We start from the raw sequence: 17,307 nt of genomic DNA on the forward strand, positions 1-17,307 counted from the left end.
TTGATTGAGCAATTGACTTTTGTCAAGCTGGCAGAGCTACCCACTGTTATGGCCTGTACACAAAGTCGGATTTTCCGACAGAAAAAGGGCGATCGGATTGTGTTGTTGGAAATTCCGATCGTGTGTGGGCTCCATTGGACTTTTCCGACACACCAAGTTTGAGAGAAGGATATAACATTTTCCGACAACAAAATCCGATCGTTTAAATTCCGATCGAGTGTACACAAATCTGACGCACAAAGTGCCACGCATGTTCAGAATAAATAAAGAGATGAAAGCTATTGGCTACTGCCCCGTTTATAGTCCCGACGTACGTGTTTTACGTCACCGCGTTTAGAACGATCGGATTTTCCGACAACTTTGTGTGACCGTGTGTATGCAAGACAAGTTTGAGCCAACATCCGTCGGAAAAAATCCTAGGATTTTGTTGTTGGAATGTCCGAACAAAGTCCGACCGTGTGTACGGGGCATAACAGTGTATGGCCATTTTAGACCCCTTTCACACTGGGGCGTTTTTCAGGAGCTTTAGCGTTAAAAAAAGGCGCCTGTAAAGCGCCTGAAAGAAGCCTCATCTGCAATCCCAGTGTGAAAACCCGAGTGCTTTCATACTGGGGCGCTGCGCTGGCAGGGCGTCGAAAAAAGTCCTGCAAGCAGCTTCTTTGTAGCACTTTCGTGGTTTTGATACCAGGCTGGGTGCGCCGATGGCCCGAGCCCTTTCACACTGCCAGCGCCCGAAAAACGCCTGAAAAACGCCCCAGTGTGAAAGGGGTCTCAAGCGGCGCTTTACCAGCGTTACCAGCAGTGTGAAAGGGCTCGGGCTTTCACAGTGGAATTGCAGATGAGGCTTCTTTTTTTTTTTAAACAATAAAGTGCCTGAAAAAAGCCTGAAAAACGCCCCAGTGTGAAAGGGGTCTTAAAGTGTAAGTAAACTCCCATGCATAATTTGTACCTATAGGTAAACCTATAATAAGGTATAGGTACTGTAAATATCTCCTAAACAGTGATGTTTACTGTACATGCAGCCGGTGACGTCACCAGCGCATGCGCTCTGAGGGAACGGCCACCTGGGCCGCTCCTTCAGAGTCCTGTGCCCATAAACAATGGCTCCCACTGTCTTTATGCACCTTGCTTTGTGCACTGGTGCACAGTCCTGTTGGAACAGGAAGGGGCAATCCTCCTGTTTCCACAAAGTTGGGAGCATGAAATTGTCCAAAATGTCTTGGTATGTTGACTCCTTAAGAGTTCCGTTCACTGGAACTAAGGGGCCAAGCCCAACCCCTAAAAAACAACTCCATACCATAATCCCACCTCCACCAAATGATTTGGACCAGCAAGGTCCATAAAGACATGGATGAACGTGACTGGCCTGCACCTCAACCTGATAGAACACCTTTGGTAGAAATTTGAATGGAGACTGCCAACCAGGCCTTCTCGTCCAACATCAGTGCCTGACCTCACAAATGCGCTTTTGGAAGAATGGTCAAACATTCCCATAGACACACTCCTAAACTTTGTGGACAGCCTTCCCAGAAGAGTTGAAGCTGTTATAGCTGCAAAGGGTGGGCCAACTCAATATTGAACCCTATGGACTAAGACTGGGATGCCATTAAAGTTCATGTGCGTGGAAAGGCAGACGTCCCGATACTTTTGGTAATGAAGTATGTATAAATAGCGCTGCGTAAATTGACGGTGCCATATAAGTACCTGTACTAAATGAAATATTTAACCACCGACGACAAGGATCTTTTAAGCTATTTATGATGAGTGGAGGAGTCTTTTCAATGACCACAAATGTAGGAAACTTTGTTCTCAGTGACCATCACACTGTTGTACAATGAGATGTAGATCTAGTAATTACTAGCAGAGTTCCCTGAGATCCAAATGTTATTTTAAGGGTTCCTCCATGTGAAAAGGTTCAGAGAGGTTGGTTTAAAGACTACAGGTATATAATCTTGTGTGTTCTTGGATTTGCTATAATTCAGAAGGTGATATTGATCTGAAGACAAATTATCCTTATGGCAGGAAAGCTTTCTGTATACCAAGCTAAAAAAAAAAAAAAAAAAAAAAATCACTTTGTAGTAACATGTAAAAATAATTGTGATAAGGAAATAAAGAAGCTAATTCTGAGAATGTCATACCTAGAAGCACGGCTAGTCTGTCCTCCCTCCTCCCCTCCTCCCTCTCACTCCGCTCCCCTCCCTCTACATTTTACATCACATCCCTGCCTACTGCAGTATGCTGGCTATACGAATAACGGAAGATACCAGCAATCTAACAGCCCTACAGGAGGCAGTTCCAGCCTAAATAGAAAAGGGGAGACCCATTTCTTCTTCATCCTGGTTGCCTACTCCTCCGTGCATGTGCTAGCCTGTCTCCTGGCTCCTTCCAAGCCGGCGTCTCCATTCTGGTACCCAGGAAGGATGCTGCAATAGGATGCTGCCTTCTCTCTTCCCCTTAAGGATGCAGGAAGAGGCCTTGTCTTGCAGTTTCTTAGGCCCTCCGAAACAGTGATTTGTTTTCTTCCCCCCCGCCCCCCCCCCAACACCAAGACACGGAGGAGGAAGAAGAGGACGACCAGGGAGGGGGGGTGGGGTTGGGGGCAAGGGGGAATCGGAACAGGATTTAAAGATGTAACCCAAACACCTTATGTTTTAAAATATGAGGCTACCTGCTGGATTTCTTCCTATCTTGTCCATGATGGGTTAAAACCACCGGCCTAGCTGCATTTTTATGCTGTTGGATATATGGATATTTTTTTTTTGTTTGTGTTCTTTTATTGGGCTATTGACTTGTCAGTCATGGGCCGTCCTCCCTCTCACTATCTGAGCCTGGTGTGAGAGAGCCAGGCTGAGATTTACAAGGGAGCTGTACAGGATTCTATGGAGGGGGAGTGAATACCAACAGACTGTTATCTACGGCCCACATGTCGGGATTCTTACCTGTACCAAGCGATGGGCACTTGGTCATATACCACCTCTGACCATAACAGGCATTGACCCCTTGCTGGCTGCACCATCTTGCTTTCTCTGGTTTTGTTACCAAATCAAGCTGTAGACACCAAGTACCCTGTAGAGCAAGAAGACCGCTGATTTTTTTTTTTTTTCCAGTATTTTTCAAAAGTATTTTTCCTCTTCATATCTTTTTAAAATTTGCATCTATTTTTTTTTTCAAATCAAACAAATGCAAAGCTCATCACCTAAGTTGTATGCCCTAAGTGTATCACTGGTTAGCTTTGCTGAAAACCCCAGAAATTTTCTGTCAAGTTTTGTCCTTACTATTTATTTATGTGGATTCTAAAGCTAACAAGGGAAAAGTTTTTTGTTTTTATTTTTTCCTTGTTTGAAAGTTTTTTTCACTCCCAGGCCTTTTTTGGAAACTAAGCTGCCAGCTCTTAAGGATATTTTGGGGACATTCTTGGTAGTCGCTCTTGCCACTTGCAGCTTCATCCTGCAGACTGGATTCCTTCAGAGATATCCAACTAGGATTGAAAAATGCCCTTGGTCGATTTTTTCTGTGAGACATGCTCCAGACCTTGGCTGGTTGGATGGTGGGACCAGGTAAATGTGATGCATACAATGTTTTGATTACTTTTTTGGCCTAGCTTTATTATTGTACCCAGGAGTGACTCAAGACTGAAGCAAGGTTAGTCCTGGAATTGATGTCCACACAAGTGACAGAGTTTTTAAATCTATTGCTTACAGAAATTTGGGTCCCACACTTCATATCGGCTGTTTGCACCTAGTTTTTGTTAGTCTTCTCACCACTCCAGTGACTTTTGTGGGTTGGTAGAAATCGCGGCCCACTAGAAACCAGTGACATCACCAAAGAACAATATTGCTAGCTATCTTGCTGAGTGTTGTCCATGATATTCACGAAAAAGTGGTCTAATGTTTTGGTAGGAGCTGGGGGCAGCCATGTTTATGGGCTCTAAAATGTGAATTCAGATTATCTGTTTGGTAGGAACTTTAGGCCTTGTTATCAAGGGCCTAAAGAATTGTCTACTTCATGCTTAGTAACCAGCTGGTTTCCAACTGTAGATTTTTGGTTCTGACCAGACAGTTTCCAACTTTAGATTTTTGGTTGTGCAAGTTAAGAACCAGGTTCCTCTGGTTAAAATTCTGGTTTTAGTTGTTCTTTTTTTTGTATTTGGACATAACTGCATCTTGTTGGTTCAAGGTCTTTGTGTATGGGCTGACGGATGTAGATCTGGTTGCTTTCAATCTTTTCTCGTTTTCACATATAACTACAGCTTGTTAACTCAAGGCCTCAAATCTAAAATGACCCTTAGTAAAGCCATTTGTCCATGCAGGGAGAATGTTCTTCCTGCATGGGCTGACAGGTTCAGTTAATATTTTTTTTCCCCCATAATTCCTTTCTAATGTTGCTGGTAGGGAACTTTTTGTAAAAAAAAAAAAAAAACATCACACAGGCCTATCTATTGAACTTGAACTTAAAGGGCAATTCAAGCTTACTGAATTGCTGAACCCTCTCTGTAGAAGAGGGTTTAGAAAATACTTATAGGGTTGTGCCAGTTTTTCCCATCTCCAGTACAACATTGTTAGCATGACTGAAGCAGTTACTGCAGAAAAAGATTGGTTCAAAACATAGTTAGTTTCATAGAAACATGGTCTACTGGTTGTGTTGACCAAAGCACTCAGATATTAATTTTATCCCAACCTGTCTTTGTGTATGTAATTGGTGCTGTTCAAAATGAATGAGCTTTTATTATATGTATGCTTTTGTTTGAGTTGAAGGTAACAGGCACAATTATTAAGGTGTATTAGTTGTTACTTGTTGGGTTCAGTTACCCAGCAGCATCCTGGAACTACTATGGTGAGATCTCTGCACCTGAGTTCCCAGCTCTGCCTACCTGCAGCATAAGAGGAGATTTAAGTCTTCCTGTTATATCTTTTACTTATTTTACATTATAGAGGTGAGGTAAAAGGTAACACTTCTCAGTTGGAGGGTCAAAGCCAGGAACACGGTTGAGAAGACCTTTTTATTGGAGTCCTTATACACTCCAATGAATCCAGTATGGGATCAAGCCCGTCAGTGCCCCCCATCAATTAGACCTTTTACTTATTTCACATTATAGCGGTGAGGTAAAAGGTAAGATTTCACGGTGTGGAGGGTCAAAGCCAGGACCATGGTTGAGGAGATCTTACCATTGGAGTCTTTTTACACTCCAGTGAATCCAGTACGGGATCAAGCCTAGCAGTGCAGCCCCCCCACCCCTTTTTTTTTTTTTTTTTTTTTTTTTTTTAGATCCTTTACTTATTTTAGCTTATAGAGTTGAGGTAAAGGGTAAGACTTCACTGTGAGGAGGGTCAAAGCCAGAACCATGGTTGAGGAGATCCTACCATTGAAGTCTTTATACACTCCAATGAATCCAGTATGGCCCAGCAGTCCCCCCCCAACCCCACATAACTGAACCATGTGTTTTTGCTGAAGTGGTCCTTTTAGATAAATGCCATCATATAAATTTATCTAGTTTGTGATCCTTCTTGATTTTGTTTTTTGTTTTTCAGCTTGTCCGTCATTGCTTCAAAACTTTTCTGTTTGTCATTTTTTCATTTTTTTTTTTTTCAAAATGACTATTTAATAGTAAAGGAAATATAGCTCAATAAAACTAAATAAGATCCCCATATGTGACAGGGGGCATATTCCCATACCTAATATAATATACTATGACATCCAAAATAATTGCTTGTTAGTAATGGGATTCTAATAAGTATCTTTAAGACAAATGAGGCTAGTTAGACAAATATAGGTATAGGAGGATTGTGAGGTAGGGTGTGATCTCCATTTTTTTTTTTTTTAGAACATATGGATATCAATATTATTTGATGTTCAGATTGCTAATAGGAGAATTTGTTCTCTTTACAGTGTAAGGATAATGCAAGTGATCCTACAGTACCAGCCTTTCAGGTCTGTGGGAAAGTAGGCCACAGCGACACGGTGAAGGGCTGTATATGGTGATGAATCATGTTCTACTTTGTATATTGTATTGTAAATCGGGAAGAAAAAAAAAGGTTAGCGCTGTGATGGAAGCTCTGGCTGCTGATTATACTTGAGACTTTGCTGGAGGCTGCAGTCACGGGTTCGAATCCTTGTGTCAGCTCCTTGTGACCTTGGACAAGTCACAGCATGGGAAGCATGACAAATTCCTAGCACGACCGAAGGAAACAGCAGTGCTTGAGCACGATGCATGTTGGCAATTCAGACAGGGAAGATTCCCTTTAAACCTCGGCCATAAGCATCTGCTTTTACCATTTTCTAAGGCAATTGCTGGTGCGTGGAGGTTTTCCCTTTTACAAGTGATCTGGTACATTCCATTGTCACATCCTTGTTTTCAACTCCTCCCCGTCAGATCTATGTCATGTAGTTATAGCAGCCTTTAATAAACAATAATAGAGATATATAGATATATTAGGTATGTATTATAGTGTGTGTGCTTATTACAGTGTCTTGATGGGCAAATTCAACCCCGTAGACCAGTGCAGGAGAAGTGGCTGGCAGGGTACTCTGAGACTAGTAGTTCTCCAACAGTTGATTTGGTGGCCATGCCTGATGTATCCTGTATTATCTCATAATCATCCAGAGATTTCTTATTTAAGGTGCACAGGAGATGTTAAAGCTGAACTCCAGGCAAATAGAAAAGGCTCAAATTATTACAGCTCAACAAATGCCAACTGTCCTGCATTTGCAACATGTCTGTCTTCTGTCCCGATTATACTGTGTCCCGGGATCACTGAATTACCCTTGAGTTGCTAAGCATGCATGATAACTCAAAAAAGGGTATTGTCTAAGGGGATCAGAGCTGCCAGCAGGCATTACCCTTATAATTAAGTAAGGACCGCCCAGAAAAGGGGCCCGATCTGGGCAGTGCCTTAACAGAAGGTTGATGCGATTGGGGTGGGCCATCCGCAAAGTGGACATATAAAAATGTGAGCCGTGGCCAGGGGTGACAGCGTCCCAAAAACTAGGATGAAAACACTGGTAGGTATGGTATGTGTCAATAATATGTATTCACCTCTTGCAATCCTCGTACAACTGAGATCAGACTGGGAAAGGGAGAAACAAACAACACAAGTAGCCAATCAGTTGTGCTGCAGTACAAGATGCTGATAGGTGAAGAGAAGAGTGACCGAGAGATAAGAGCATCAGTCTGCTGATTCTCCTTTCACTGTCTAGTCACAGGGTGAGGGTAGGAAAGAGACCTGTAAGGGTTCCTTAAAAGATAAGTATCTTTTGTTTTTCACAATCCTACCTAGGTGGATGCAGCATCGGTCCCCCGCTGTTTCTAACACTGAGAACCAAGCGTTCTAACACTGCTGATCGCTCAGTTCTCACAGCTGCCTGAGCAGAGAGCTGGTGACTGTCAGCCACCGCTCTCTGCTTTGCCCCCCCCCATTGGTCACTGGAGAGCTGGGCCATGGAGGGGTCGGGAGCGGCCGGCTCAGCCTCTCAGCGGTTCGCTGAGAGGCTGAGCCAGGTGCCGGTCCAGGCATGTGGGCAGATCCCAGCTTTATTGTCTTTCCCGAGCCTGGACCAGCTCTGTGATGTCAGCCAACAGCAGGCTTTAGCCCGCTGTCTGCTGAGAAGGGGTCACAGGAATGCAGATCTATAGGAGAAGTACAGCCAAACGAGCTTTGGCTGTACATCTTCTTTTAACTGCAGCAGAGGAAAAAAAAAACAGGTCTCCTGCCCTCACAGACAAGATTGTCCTGCGTAGCAGAGCCGTGTAAATCTTAAAACTGGATTTACAGGAATGCAAATTCCTTGGAGTTAAAATATTGTGTGTATTTTATCTGCGACTTTAGCGGTTTGCCTGGAGTTCAGCTTCAAAATTTTACATTTCCAATCAAATCTAAAAAAAAAAAAAAAAGTGACTGCTGTTATCAATTATTTATGAGAAAATTATATTTATTTTTAAATGCAAAGTAGTAAGTATCTGGATTTGTCTTTTTATATTCTCATCCCCTGCTCATTAATGTCCAAGAACTGAGTGATCAGCAGTCATGTGATCTCTCCGTTCTCTCTTAGAGGTGGCGGGGGACAGATGCAATATCAGACTGCTGATGCATCCACCTAGGAGAGTATGTAAGTTTGTTTTTTTTTTTTGTTTGTTTTTTTTTTTCTAAACCTACACTTCTCTTTAAGACAAAATAAAAAACGCTTTTGCTCAATTATCACCCTAAGGGCCCTTTCACACAGAACGCAGTTGGATGCATTTTGAAATGCACTCCAACTGCATAGATAGCCCAAAATCAAGGTAATCCTATGGGCATAGTTCACTTCAATGCATGCTGCATTTTTCTGCACTGCAAATGCAGGGAACCTTTACCTTTTAAGCCAAGAAAGCCAAGCCCAAAAACATATAGAAAAGTGCACTTCGCTAAACGTATGCAAAACGCATGTCCAGCGTGCTTCAAATGCATGTAAACATGCAGTCAAAACTGTGCAGTTATGTACAGTTACTGGTGTGAATGGGCCCGTGATCCAGAAATTTCCCCTGCAGTACTTTTTTCTGCCATGTCCTCTTTTACAGTGGCGGCTGGTGGTAATTTTTTTTTGGCCGTCGAGCCGGACGGGGCATTTACTCCATCCATGGCGGGCAACCACGGGCGGCTTCCCTCTGCGGACATCACAGCAGTGGGCATTTCGAGCAGCATCTCCTTCCCCTGCTCGGCGGCTTCCGTCTCCTCCCTCCTCCTCGGTGGCCAATCAGAACGATTCACCTTACGGCCAATCGGGAAACAGGTCTCAGACCCGCGCTTCCTGACTGGTGGAGAGGTGATTCAGTGTGAGAATAAGGGAATATTCATCCCCTATTCTCGCACACCTGGGGGGGCTCCAAGTGCATTTTGAGTGCCCAGAGCCCACCCTATTTTGAAGCCTATTAGAGCCTCTGGCTCTAATCGGTGCTTCAAAAAACCACCCACCCCAGCGTCCTTAAAGGGGCCGGATGTATGGATGGGGGGGGTGGTGGCGATGGATAAGGGAGGCGGCGCCCTTAATGGACGGGCTGCCCCTGCTCTTTTGAAAACCCACACATTTTAATGATGTATAAATGAATACAGAGCAGCATTCATTTGTTCCTTTTATATCTGCCTGGAGTTCAGCTTTAACGGTACATGTATATACCCATAGGTGTGCGCAGCCTATTGCATTAGGGTGTGCACCCCAAAGCTCAAACACACATGTGTGCGTATATGTGTATATATAAAATATATAGTGTATATGTATATTTTATATTTATATACATACGTGAACACTCTAATGGGTGCAGTAAAGACAAGTAAGCACTCAATGAATGGCAGAACTGGTCAGAAGGATATAATTCCCATCTTCCTGCCAGCACAGAGAGGGATAATGCTAATGCGCACAGGGTGATTAGGGTGTGCCAAGGCACACCCAGCACACCCCCTGCGCACGCCTATGTATATACCTAGTGGTCTTGCTTTTTGGGACTAACATTAGTTGGGCCTTTTTTTTTTTTTTCTCTTTTTCTCTGAGTTTTGTTTAAATAGAACATGTAGTGCTGGAAAAAACAAAGGCTGTGCAAAAAAATGAAAAAAATATCCCATGCAGGAGGAAGCCTGCAGTAGCATGAACGCCTCTTCCCTTTCATTTCTCCCACCAATCAGTTTGGCCATCAGGGGTAAAGAAAACTATAAAGTACTTCCATGTATGGTGAGCACATGACATATGCCCCTCCCCTTGTGTGTGACAGCGCTTGTGTTCTACAGTTAACTGCCTAGTAGGGGAAAGTCTGAGTTTTATAGTTTTTATATATTACAGTGCAGCAAGAATCTAGAGAGCACTTCACAGGGTCACTGAGAGTGTACCTCCTGAAGCTTGTACGGTTTCCTGTAACCCCAATCACAATCACATTTTCAAGGCAAATTTGAATTTGACCGGTGGCTGTAAAAACTTCTTCAAACTGATATTTTTCATGTCCAGTTTTCTGCATGTAAGCAGGGCCGGCGCCAGCATAAGGGTGCTTAGGGTGCCAGGATAAGGGGGTGGAAAAATCTGAATTTAGGATTTGGATTTTTAACCCCTTCCTGCCGCCTATACACATCAGTGTTTTGTGCTAGGAGCACACTGCACAGTGACCGGGCTCTCGCTAGGAGCCCTGGGTATCGTACTAATGATTGGGAACTGTCACTCCCGGTAAAACAAAATTAATGTTAAAAATTTTAAAAAAGAAAGAAAAAATGGCTAGATGAAGGCTTGCTCTAGGTCAGTGGTCTCCAAACTGCAGCCCAGGGGACAGATGTGGCCCTTTGCTTGATTTTATTAGGCCCTTGGGGAACAATTTTATCCACTGATACCAACAATGTGGCATAGTTCCTCCTAATGACACCAAAGATGGAGCGCAATTCCTCTCAATGACAACAATGGGGCACAATTCTTCCCAATGACACTGACGATAGGGTGCTATTCTGCCCACTGGCATCAAAGATTGGGCATTGTTTATTCCCACTGATGTTGGGACCTTTTCTACCCACAGTCCGGCCCCCCTTAAGTCTGCAGGACAGAAAACTGCCCCTTTGTTTAGAAAGTTTGGAGACCCCTGATCTATGTCATGGTTATTGTAAGGGTCAAATGTTTGGGTCAGGGTCAGTATATTTTGGGTTGGAATTTTTAAATTCGTATCGGTGTCCATGTGTTTTAGGTAGGATAAAAAAAATAAATAAATGCACCTTTGCCTGTGTAGATAAAAATCCTTGCATTGGCCCCCTGTAAGAGACAGTAAATGAACCTGCAGGGAATGTGTTAAGGAATCCCTCTGTTGAAAGGTGCCCACATGTACCTATTGTCCTGAAGACGTGCATTCTTATATTTACAGACAGTCCCCAGACCTGTGTGCACACTGCAATGCATTGTGATGATCGTAAAGTCCAACTCCAGGAATTACGCCAAAACTACCTATGCCGTGGTGAGGGTCCCCATAGATGGCTTGAATCTTGGCCAATTCTTACAAGCATGGGTGGAAAATTAATGGCCGAACAGCAACTGCTTCTAATCAGATACAGCCGCGGTTCGGGTATTCAGGCAGCTGTGAGTGTAGCGGCTTCCTAAATACAGTATACAAGATTAGTAGTGGAGATTCCTCAATCCACGGTGTTCACCGATGGGGGATTGAGTGATTTGCTCTCATTCCACCTGCGGGCTAAATGAGAGAAAATCTAGTTGTGCGTTGAGGGCCTTACAGTCTGCGTAAATGTAGTTAAGTTTCTGCTCCTTCCGTCACTGTTACATATGACTTCATTATCACACCCTTGAGGATCTCTTCATTGCTTGACTGGCAGGTGAAGATCAGTTCACACTGGGCACCCCTCTTCTATAGAAGAGAATGGGACTGATTCACTAAAATTGGAGAAAACCAATGAAAGATAAAACCTGATCGGTCATTATGGGTGACTGCTCCGCTTTTAATGCTGGTTTTCTTTTCTCCCATTTTTAATTATTCATCCACACATTTTTAAGGTCATGTGACCTGAACTAGATTGCCAGGGAATCTTATTAATACAGCTAATCGTTATGCCTTTTGAAATGTTTGCCCCTAGCTTTCCTCTCTAATGACTGGCTAATTGATTATCAGGTATTGCCTTGAGGCCTAATGGTAACCTCCAGAGTTGGGGACAGCTGACATCCTGTGTAGAGTGGGTTACAAGGCATAGTGGATGTAATGTAAGGTAGATTGATGGGCACCAGACACTTCTTGGATGCAAAAAGAGATTTATTGTCTCTTAAACAGAACTGTGGGAGAGAGGGTTGGGGCCAGGCCATTCTTTAGTAGATGCAATGTTAATTGGCAGACTCCGAGACTTCTATAGGCAAACACCCATGGAGGGAAAGGCATCCAGCTAGACAACACATTTGCATGAGTAGGACCGCTGTCTCCTATGGCAACAATCTTGTAACCGTTTCTAACAATGGTTGCAATGAACTCCACTTTTACAATCTCCTGTTGTAGAACTTCACTCAACTGAACTCCCAGTCTTTCACTAGACTAATAGATCCACTCGCCACTGCATCTCCTGAGCTCCTCCAATCTTCCCACTCAGTATCTTCCTCAAGCGTAGCCCCGCTGGCCTGCTTGGTCCCTGGCTTGACACGCAATAATGCTCCGCAAGCGTCACCTCCACTGGCTAGATCCCTGGCTTGTCGCCTGCTGAAGTTTTCCCAATTCTTCACCTCTACCTCCGACCACAGTTGGTTCTCCGGCCGACAGAATCATTGCTTCTGGTTGGACTGCAAGCCGCAATCCCAACCCTACGCTGGTCTATTGCTTCTGGATAGGCCCTCAGACAGCCTAGCAGCCAGATGTCCCTGGGATAGGCCCAAGGCTTAAGGCCTAGCAACCCTGGGCATTACAACATACATCCACCCAGACAGCCGTCCAGGTGGCACAGAACCCCCGATCACCTGACTCCACCCAAATAAATAGGCTCTCCCAGCAGGCCAAAGGACCCAAGAACATCCCTCCCCATTGGCTGAGACACCCCATTCATTCATAGTCTGTCCTTGCAATGCCCTTGTCTTTTCTAATGTCACCAGGTACCTGGCCACCTAGCGAGAGAAGAGAGAAGTGCAGCAATTTCAGTGTTAGGGAGAATTCAGTTGACCTCCTGACAATTGGCCAAGGCAACTATACCTGGCAGGTAAATTTAATAGCCACCCTGCCTAAACACCAGGGTGCTACATTGACAATTACAGCTCCTAAGGATTACAGGAGCCCTTTTTGTTACAGGAGCCTGTTATTCCAGAAAAAAACAGCGTGAGTGACCTTATTTTGCTATTTTTTTTATTTTAACAGAATAGGAAACACTGAGCAAAAAAGTGAAAAAAAATTATAAAGTGACAGTAAAGAAATAAAGGTCAAATGCTCAGAAAAAAAGAGTAAACATACTAACACACACCCTCTTTATTAAAGCAGAATTTCAGGCTTTCCTTAACTAGTCTTAGAAAAGCTTTGTCCCCCCTCCTAACACCTACAGTATATTAACTGACCCATGTAAGAAAGATGTACACTGTATACCTATTTTCAGGCTGATCTGGTCATGTGATCCGGCTCCCCTGCAGGGAGGAAGAGGGAACGGATGGGCTATAGGAGCCTAAGGGCGACGTCACCTCTCCTTGTAATGAGGGGTATGTATGGGGTGTAGAAGGTAAAGGGGGCAAGTTGGCCCAAACTTGATTAAACTTTTGTACTCCTGTAAGTTGACTTTAACTTCAAAAAAACACCCCAAAACATGGCATAAAGGATTTCTTACAACATACTGTGAGACTTACCGAAAGCAATGTTTTATTTCCTGTCCATGTGTTATGCTGCATTTGATACAGCAAGACAAATCATGAGTCAGTGCTTTTCCCAGCTCTACAGAAGCTATTTTCTATTGGCAATCAACACATTTTCAGCAATTAATACAATATTAGAAATATGCTTGACCAGTTTCTGTCGAAGGGGCATGACTGAAAAAGGTCTACCGATCGCCACCGATCAGCGTTCTCAGACAGTGGCTGAGAGCGATGACCAGTGTGTTCTGGCGGAGAGGCCGCCCTCCTGTCAGAACACAATAGCTCAGCGGGGGAGATTGCTGTACCAACATCGGATAGTTACAAGGAATATATTTGCAGCACACCATGGATCAACAAGGAAGCGTCCATGCGAATTATTTAATGCTTGATCACATCAAAAGAGTAGTGCAACGTTTCGGAGTCACGTAGGACCCCCTCGCCAGGCAGGTGATAGAACATCGGATAGTTAGTACAGCGGCTCCTCTTGAGCTCTTCAGGTTTTTTTTTCGTTCAGCCCGCTAGAAGTGTGTACCAGGCTTTAGATTAGTTGGCAAACATTTCCACCCACCATGACATACAAGTACTCTGGCCGTGCTGTAGTGCTCTTCAATGAACCTGGGGGTTGTGGTATATACAGAGCTTATAATGAAGAAGCCATCTACAGTAGTATGGGCATGCATGCTCAGTACACCGGCTCAGTGAAAAGTTCTACAGAACAGCCAGACAGTCGTTTGGCTGACATAATGACCTGGTGCAATTCTCTGCCACATTCTCTTGTGAACCCATGGTTTGATGACACACCCCCAGGGGATGGATTCATGACGCACCAGGCTCCCCAGAAGATAGTTCAGTCACGCTGTGCGTCAACTTGCAAGGCTGGTGCTGGACCTCAGCGCAGTGACCCTTGACCCTTTACTGGAGGTAGGGTGAGTATTGCACCAAAAACTTTTTTTTTTAAAGGCTTGGACAATATTTGTTTAAATACAACTTAAAGCTACAATTGGGCTTTAATTTGAGGCTATGGTAAGTCTTGGAGGTGGTTGATTATAAAGAATTAAAACCATAAAAAAGGGGAGCAACACATTTAACTTTGCTGGAGAATATGCTGATCCAAGCTGCCACCAGTACTGGCCACATAGCTAATGCCATCAGCTTTTGAATTTGTGATATCTGCTGAATAGAATGGCTTGAAGCATTGCTTGGTCTGCGTGCTTTGCCGCTCAGTGCTCCAGTCTCCAAGTGTTTGTAGCTACGAAGTGTTTTTCTGACATCCGGCAGCTGTGCAGGTGGATCGATACGTGACTCATTCTGACACGCTAACCTGTTTTTATTCTGCCACTGTCTCTAACAGCATACCAATATAATGAATGACTGGATTGGCATTTGGAGAAAATATAAGCTCTGATGCTGAACTAGTACAAGCTGCAGATAGAAGCCACTACAAAGAAAAAAAAAAAAAAAAAACACCAAAAATTAAAGTGCATGTAGACCCAAACAATTAAATCCCATTTGCTTCCCTATGGTCTTCAAAATATATAATTGAAATGGTTTTGCTATATCTGTTCAGAAAGTGCAAAAAATACCCATTTAGTTTGCTAGAAATCTGTGCACAGGGGTTATGGAGACGAGGAGGGGTTATGGAGACAAGGAGGGGTTATGGACATGAGGAAGGGGTTATGGGAATGAGGATGGGGGAGCATTTGATGAGATGAGAGGTTTGTGTTCTTTATAATCCACTCTAAATTAAAGAGGAGCTCCAACCCCCCCCCCCCCCCCAAAAAAAAGTCAGCAGCTTTTCATATAAGGACACTTATCTGTCCAGGAATCCATTGATGTCGGCACCTGAGTCGATTCTTTAACTGACTTTGGGTGCGGGCGCTGGACATCTTAGGTAAGGGAAATCGGCAGTGAAGCCTTTTGGCTTCACAGCCGGTTTCCTACTGTTGTATGCGCGAGTCATACTGGGCTTTCTGAATGGTCCCACAGTCTTCTGAGATCTGTGTGTGTCCCAGAAGGCTGCAGGGGAAGGAGGAAGGGCCGGACATTGTGGTAGATCGCCGCAACGATTTGAGCAGGAAGTGGGAGCGAGTACCTGTCAAAACCCAGTACCCCCTCCCCCCAAAAATGGCAAATTTGGCAGTGGAAGGGAGGAGTGTGCAAACAAGCAGAGCTTCCCCCTTTGGGTGGAGCTCCGCTTTTTTTTTTTTTTTTTTTCCCAATAGTGTTTATTCAAGTTTTCACAGTGGGGTAAAGACCTTGGCTTCATTTTTTAACAGTGTACAGTTTTCATACATTTCATATCAAACATACAGTATATGTGAGGACAATTCGCCTCCTGCTCTTTCGAGGCCATTTATCAAAGGTTCTGGTGTCTATGTTGCCTTATCTACATTATCGGTTTTGATTTGTATAGCAGACTATAGGGTGGATAGGGCCCTCTGCTCTCTCCAGGGGTACTCCCCTGGCGCATTTGTTGCAAGAGGTGGGCTGGGTGGATATCTGGCCATACCACAATCCGGGTGTCAAACAATTTACTTGTTTCTCAAAATCGTATTGCTGTTTATCTAGAATTGACCTGGGGGTAGGTAACTTGAGCATGCTCCCGTTTGTTGCTGATTTGGCAACGTCAGACCATTCTCCATTAGTGGTACATCTCCTAGTAGCTCCACCAGCTAAGCTCCACCAGCTATGCTACCTAGAGCCCCATGGAAATTGAATGCCTTCTGGCTAAAGCCATTTCACTCCCATGAGGGGATAGCGGGGAGCATGCGCGAGTTCTTCACATTCCAGGATCCTAATAACTCGAATCTGCAGCACTGGGATGCCCTCAAGGCATACTTGAGGGACCTATTGGTAACTGAAATGAACAAGGTTAAGCATGCTTCCTCTGCTCTTAAGACGGAAGTGGAATCTCAGGTTCAGGCAATGGAGCAACTATACATAACAAACCCCTTTGATTCGGCCAGGGAGGCCTGGCAGGCTGCCCAATCAGCATTTGCTCTTCTCCTCGGCCGAAAAGAGATTATTTTCCAGGCAGGCGTTCTTTGAGGAGGGTGAGAAAACTGTCCGTCTTTTGGCATGGCTTGTGAACTCCCACCAAAGGTCCCCTGCCATAGAGGCCACCCCTGGTACGCCAGCCTGAGATTATCTTGCAGGAACTCGCTAGTTTCTATGAAACTCTTTACAGTCCTGGCACTACACCCAAGAAGACCTTGATCTATACTTGCAGAATGTTGCTTTCACCGTAATGTCAGAGAACCATGGAAAGGAGTTGGAGGCCCCACTCACTATAGAAGGGCTACAGGTTGCAGTTGGCTCCTTCCCCAACTGCAAAGCTCCGGGGGAGGATGGGATCCACATAGAAGTATATAAACAATACTCCGACGAACTATTACCACGCCTGCTAAAAGTTTTCAATGAGTCCCGGGAAAGAAGGGTCCCCCCCCCCCCACCAGTGTCGAAAGCGAACATCATTCTATTGCTCAAACCTGGTAAGGACCTGGTAAATCCAGGGGCATACCGCCCGATCTCGTTGCTGCAGAGCAACGTCAAGATCCTGGCGAAGGTGTTGGCGATCCGGCTAAATGGCATAATAGCATCTATTGTGCATGATGACCAGGCTGGCTTCATGCCCAATAAATCCACGGCCGTTAGCCTGAGATGGCTGTTCCTAAATATTCAGTCCCAGGTGGATAACATGGGTAGTAGGGCATTACTATCGTTAGACACCACAAAGGCGTTTGATAGTATAAATTGGAACTATCTGTGGGCGGTATTGAAGAGGTTTGGCCCTAATATTTCTTGGGTACGGCTTCTCTATATTAGGGTAGATAGGGGGCGCTATTCCTAAAAAAGGAAGTACTGTGAACAATATTATTGAAAATTAATTAATAAATTAAATATTAGTGAATAAAATGATCCTTCACACCTGTGAAGCGTGGAAAGGTGAATAAACACATGAAAAATAATAAATAATAAATGTGATATTATATA

The 17,307-nt window shown here is 44.2% G+C and overlaps 1 protein-coding gene across 4 annotated transcripts in view; it reads left to right on the top strand.

The window, feature by feature from the left end:
* The window catches only part of PDE4A (phosphodiesterase 4A), a 494,628-nt gene that overhangs the window by 398,241 nt on the left and 79,080 nt on the right, over positions 1-17,307 (top strand). Inside the window, exon 1 of one of the 4 annotated variants that reach the window (XM_073622567.1) lies at positions 2,719-3,557. The exons of the other annotated variants lie outside the window; for them this stretch is intronic. Within the exon in view, the coding sequence (XP_073478668.1) occupies positions 3,492-3,557 (66 nt within the window). The 5' untranslated portion in view covers positions 2,719-3,491. Of the gene's footprint in view, positions 1-2,718; positions 3,558-17,307 lie in introns of those variants that run through there. 4 annotated transcript variants of the gene reach the window in all.

This window comes from Aquarana catesbeiana, linkage group LG03, assembly GCF_042186555.1.
Source record: "Aquarana catesbeiana isolate 2022-GZ linkage group LG03, ASM4218655v1, whole genome shotgun sequence".
NCBI classification, from domain to species: Eukaryota; Metazoa; Chordata; class Amphibia; order Anura; family Ranidae; genus Aquarana; species Aquarana catesbeiana.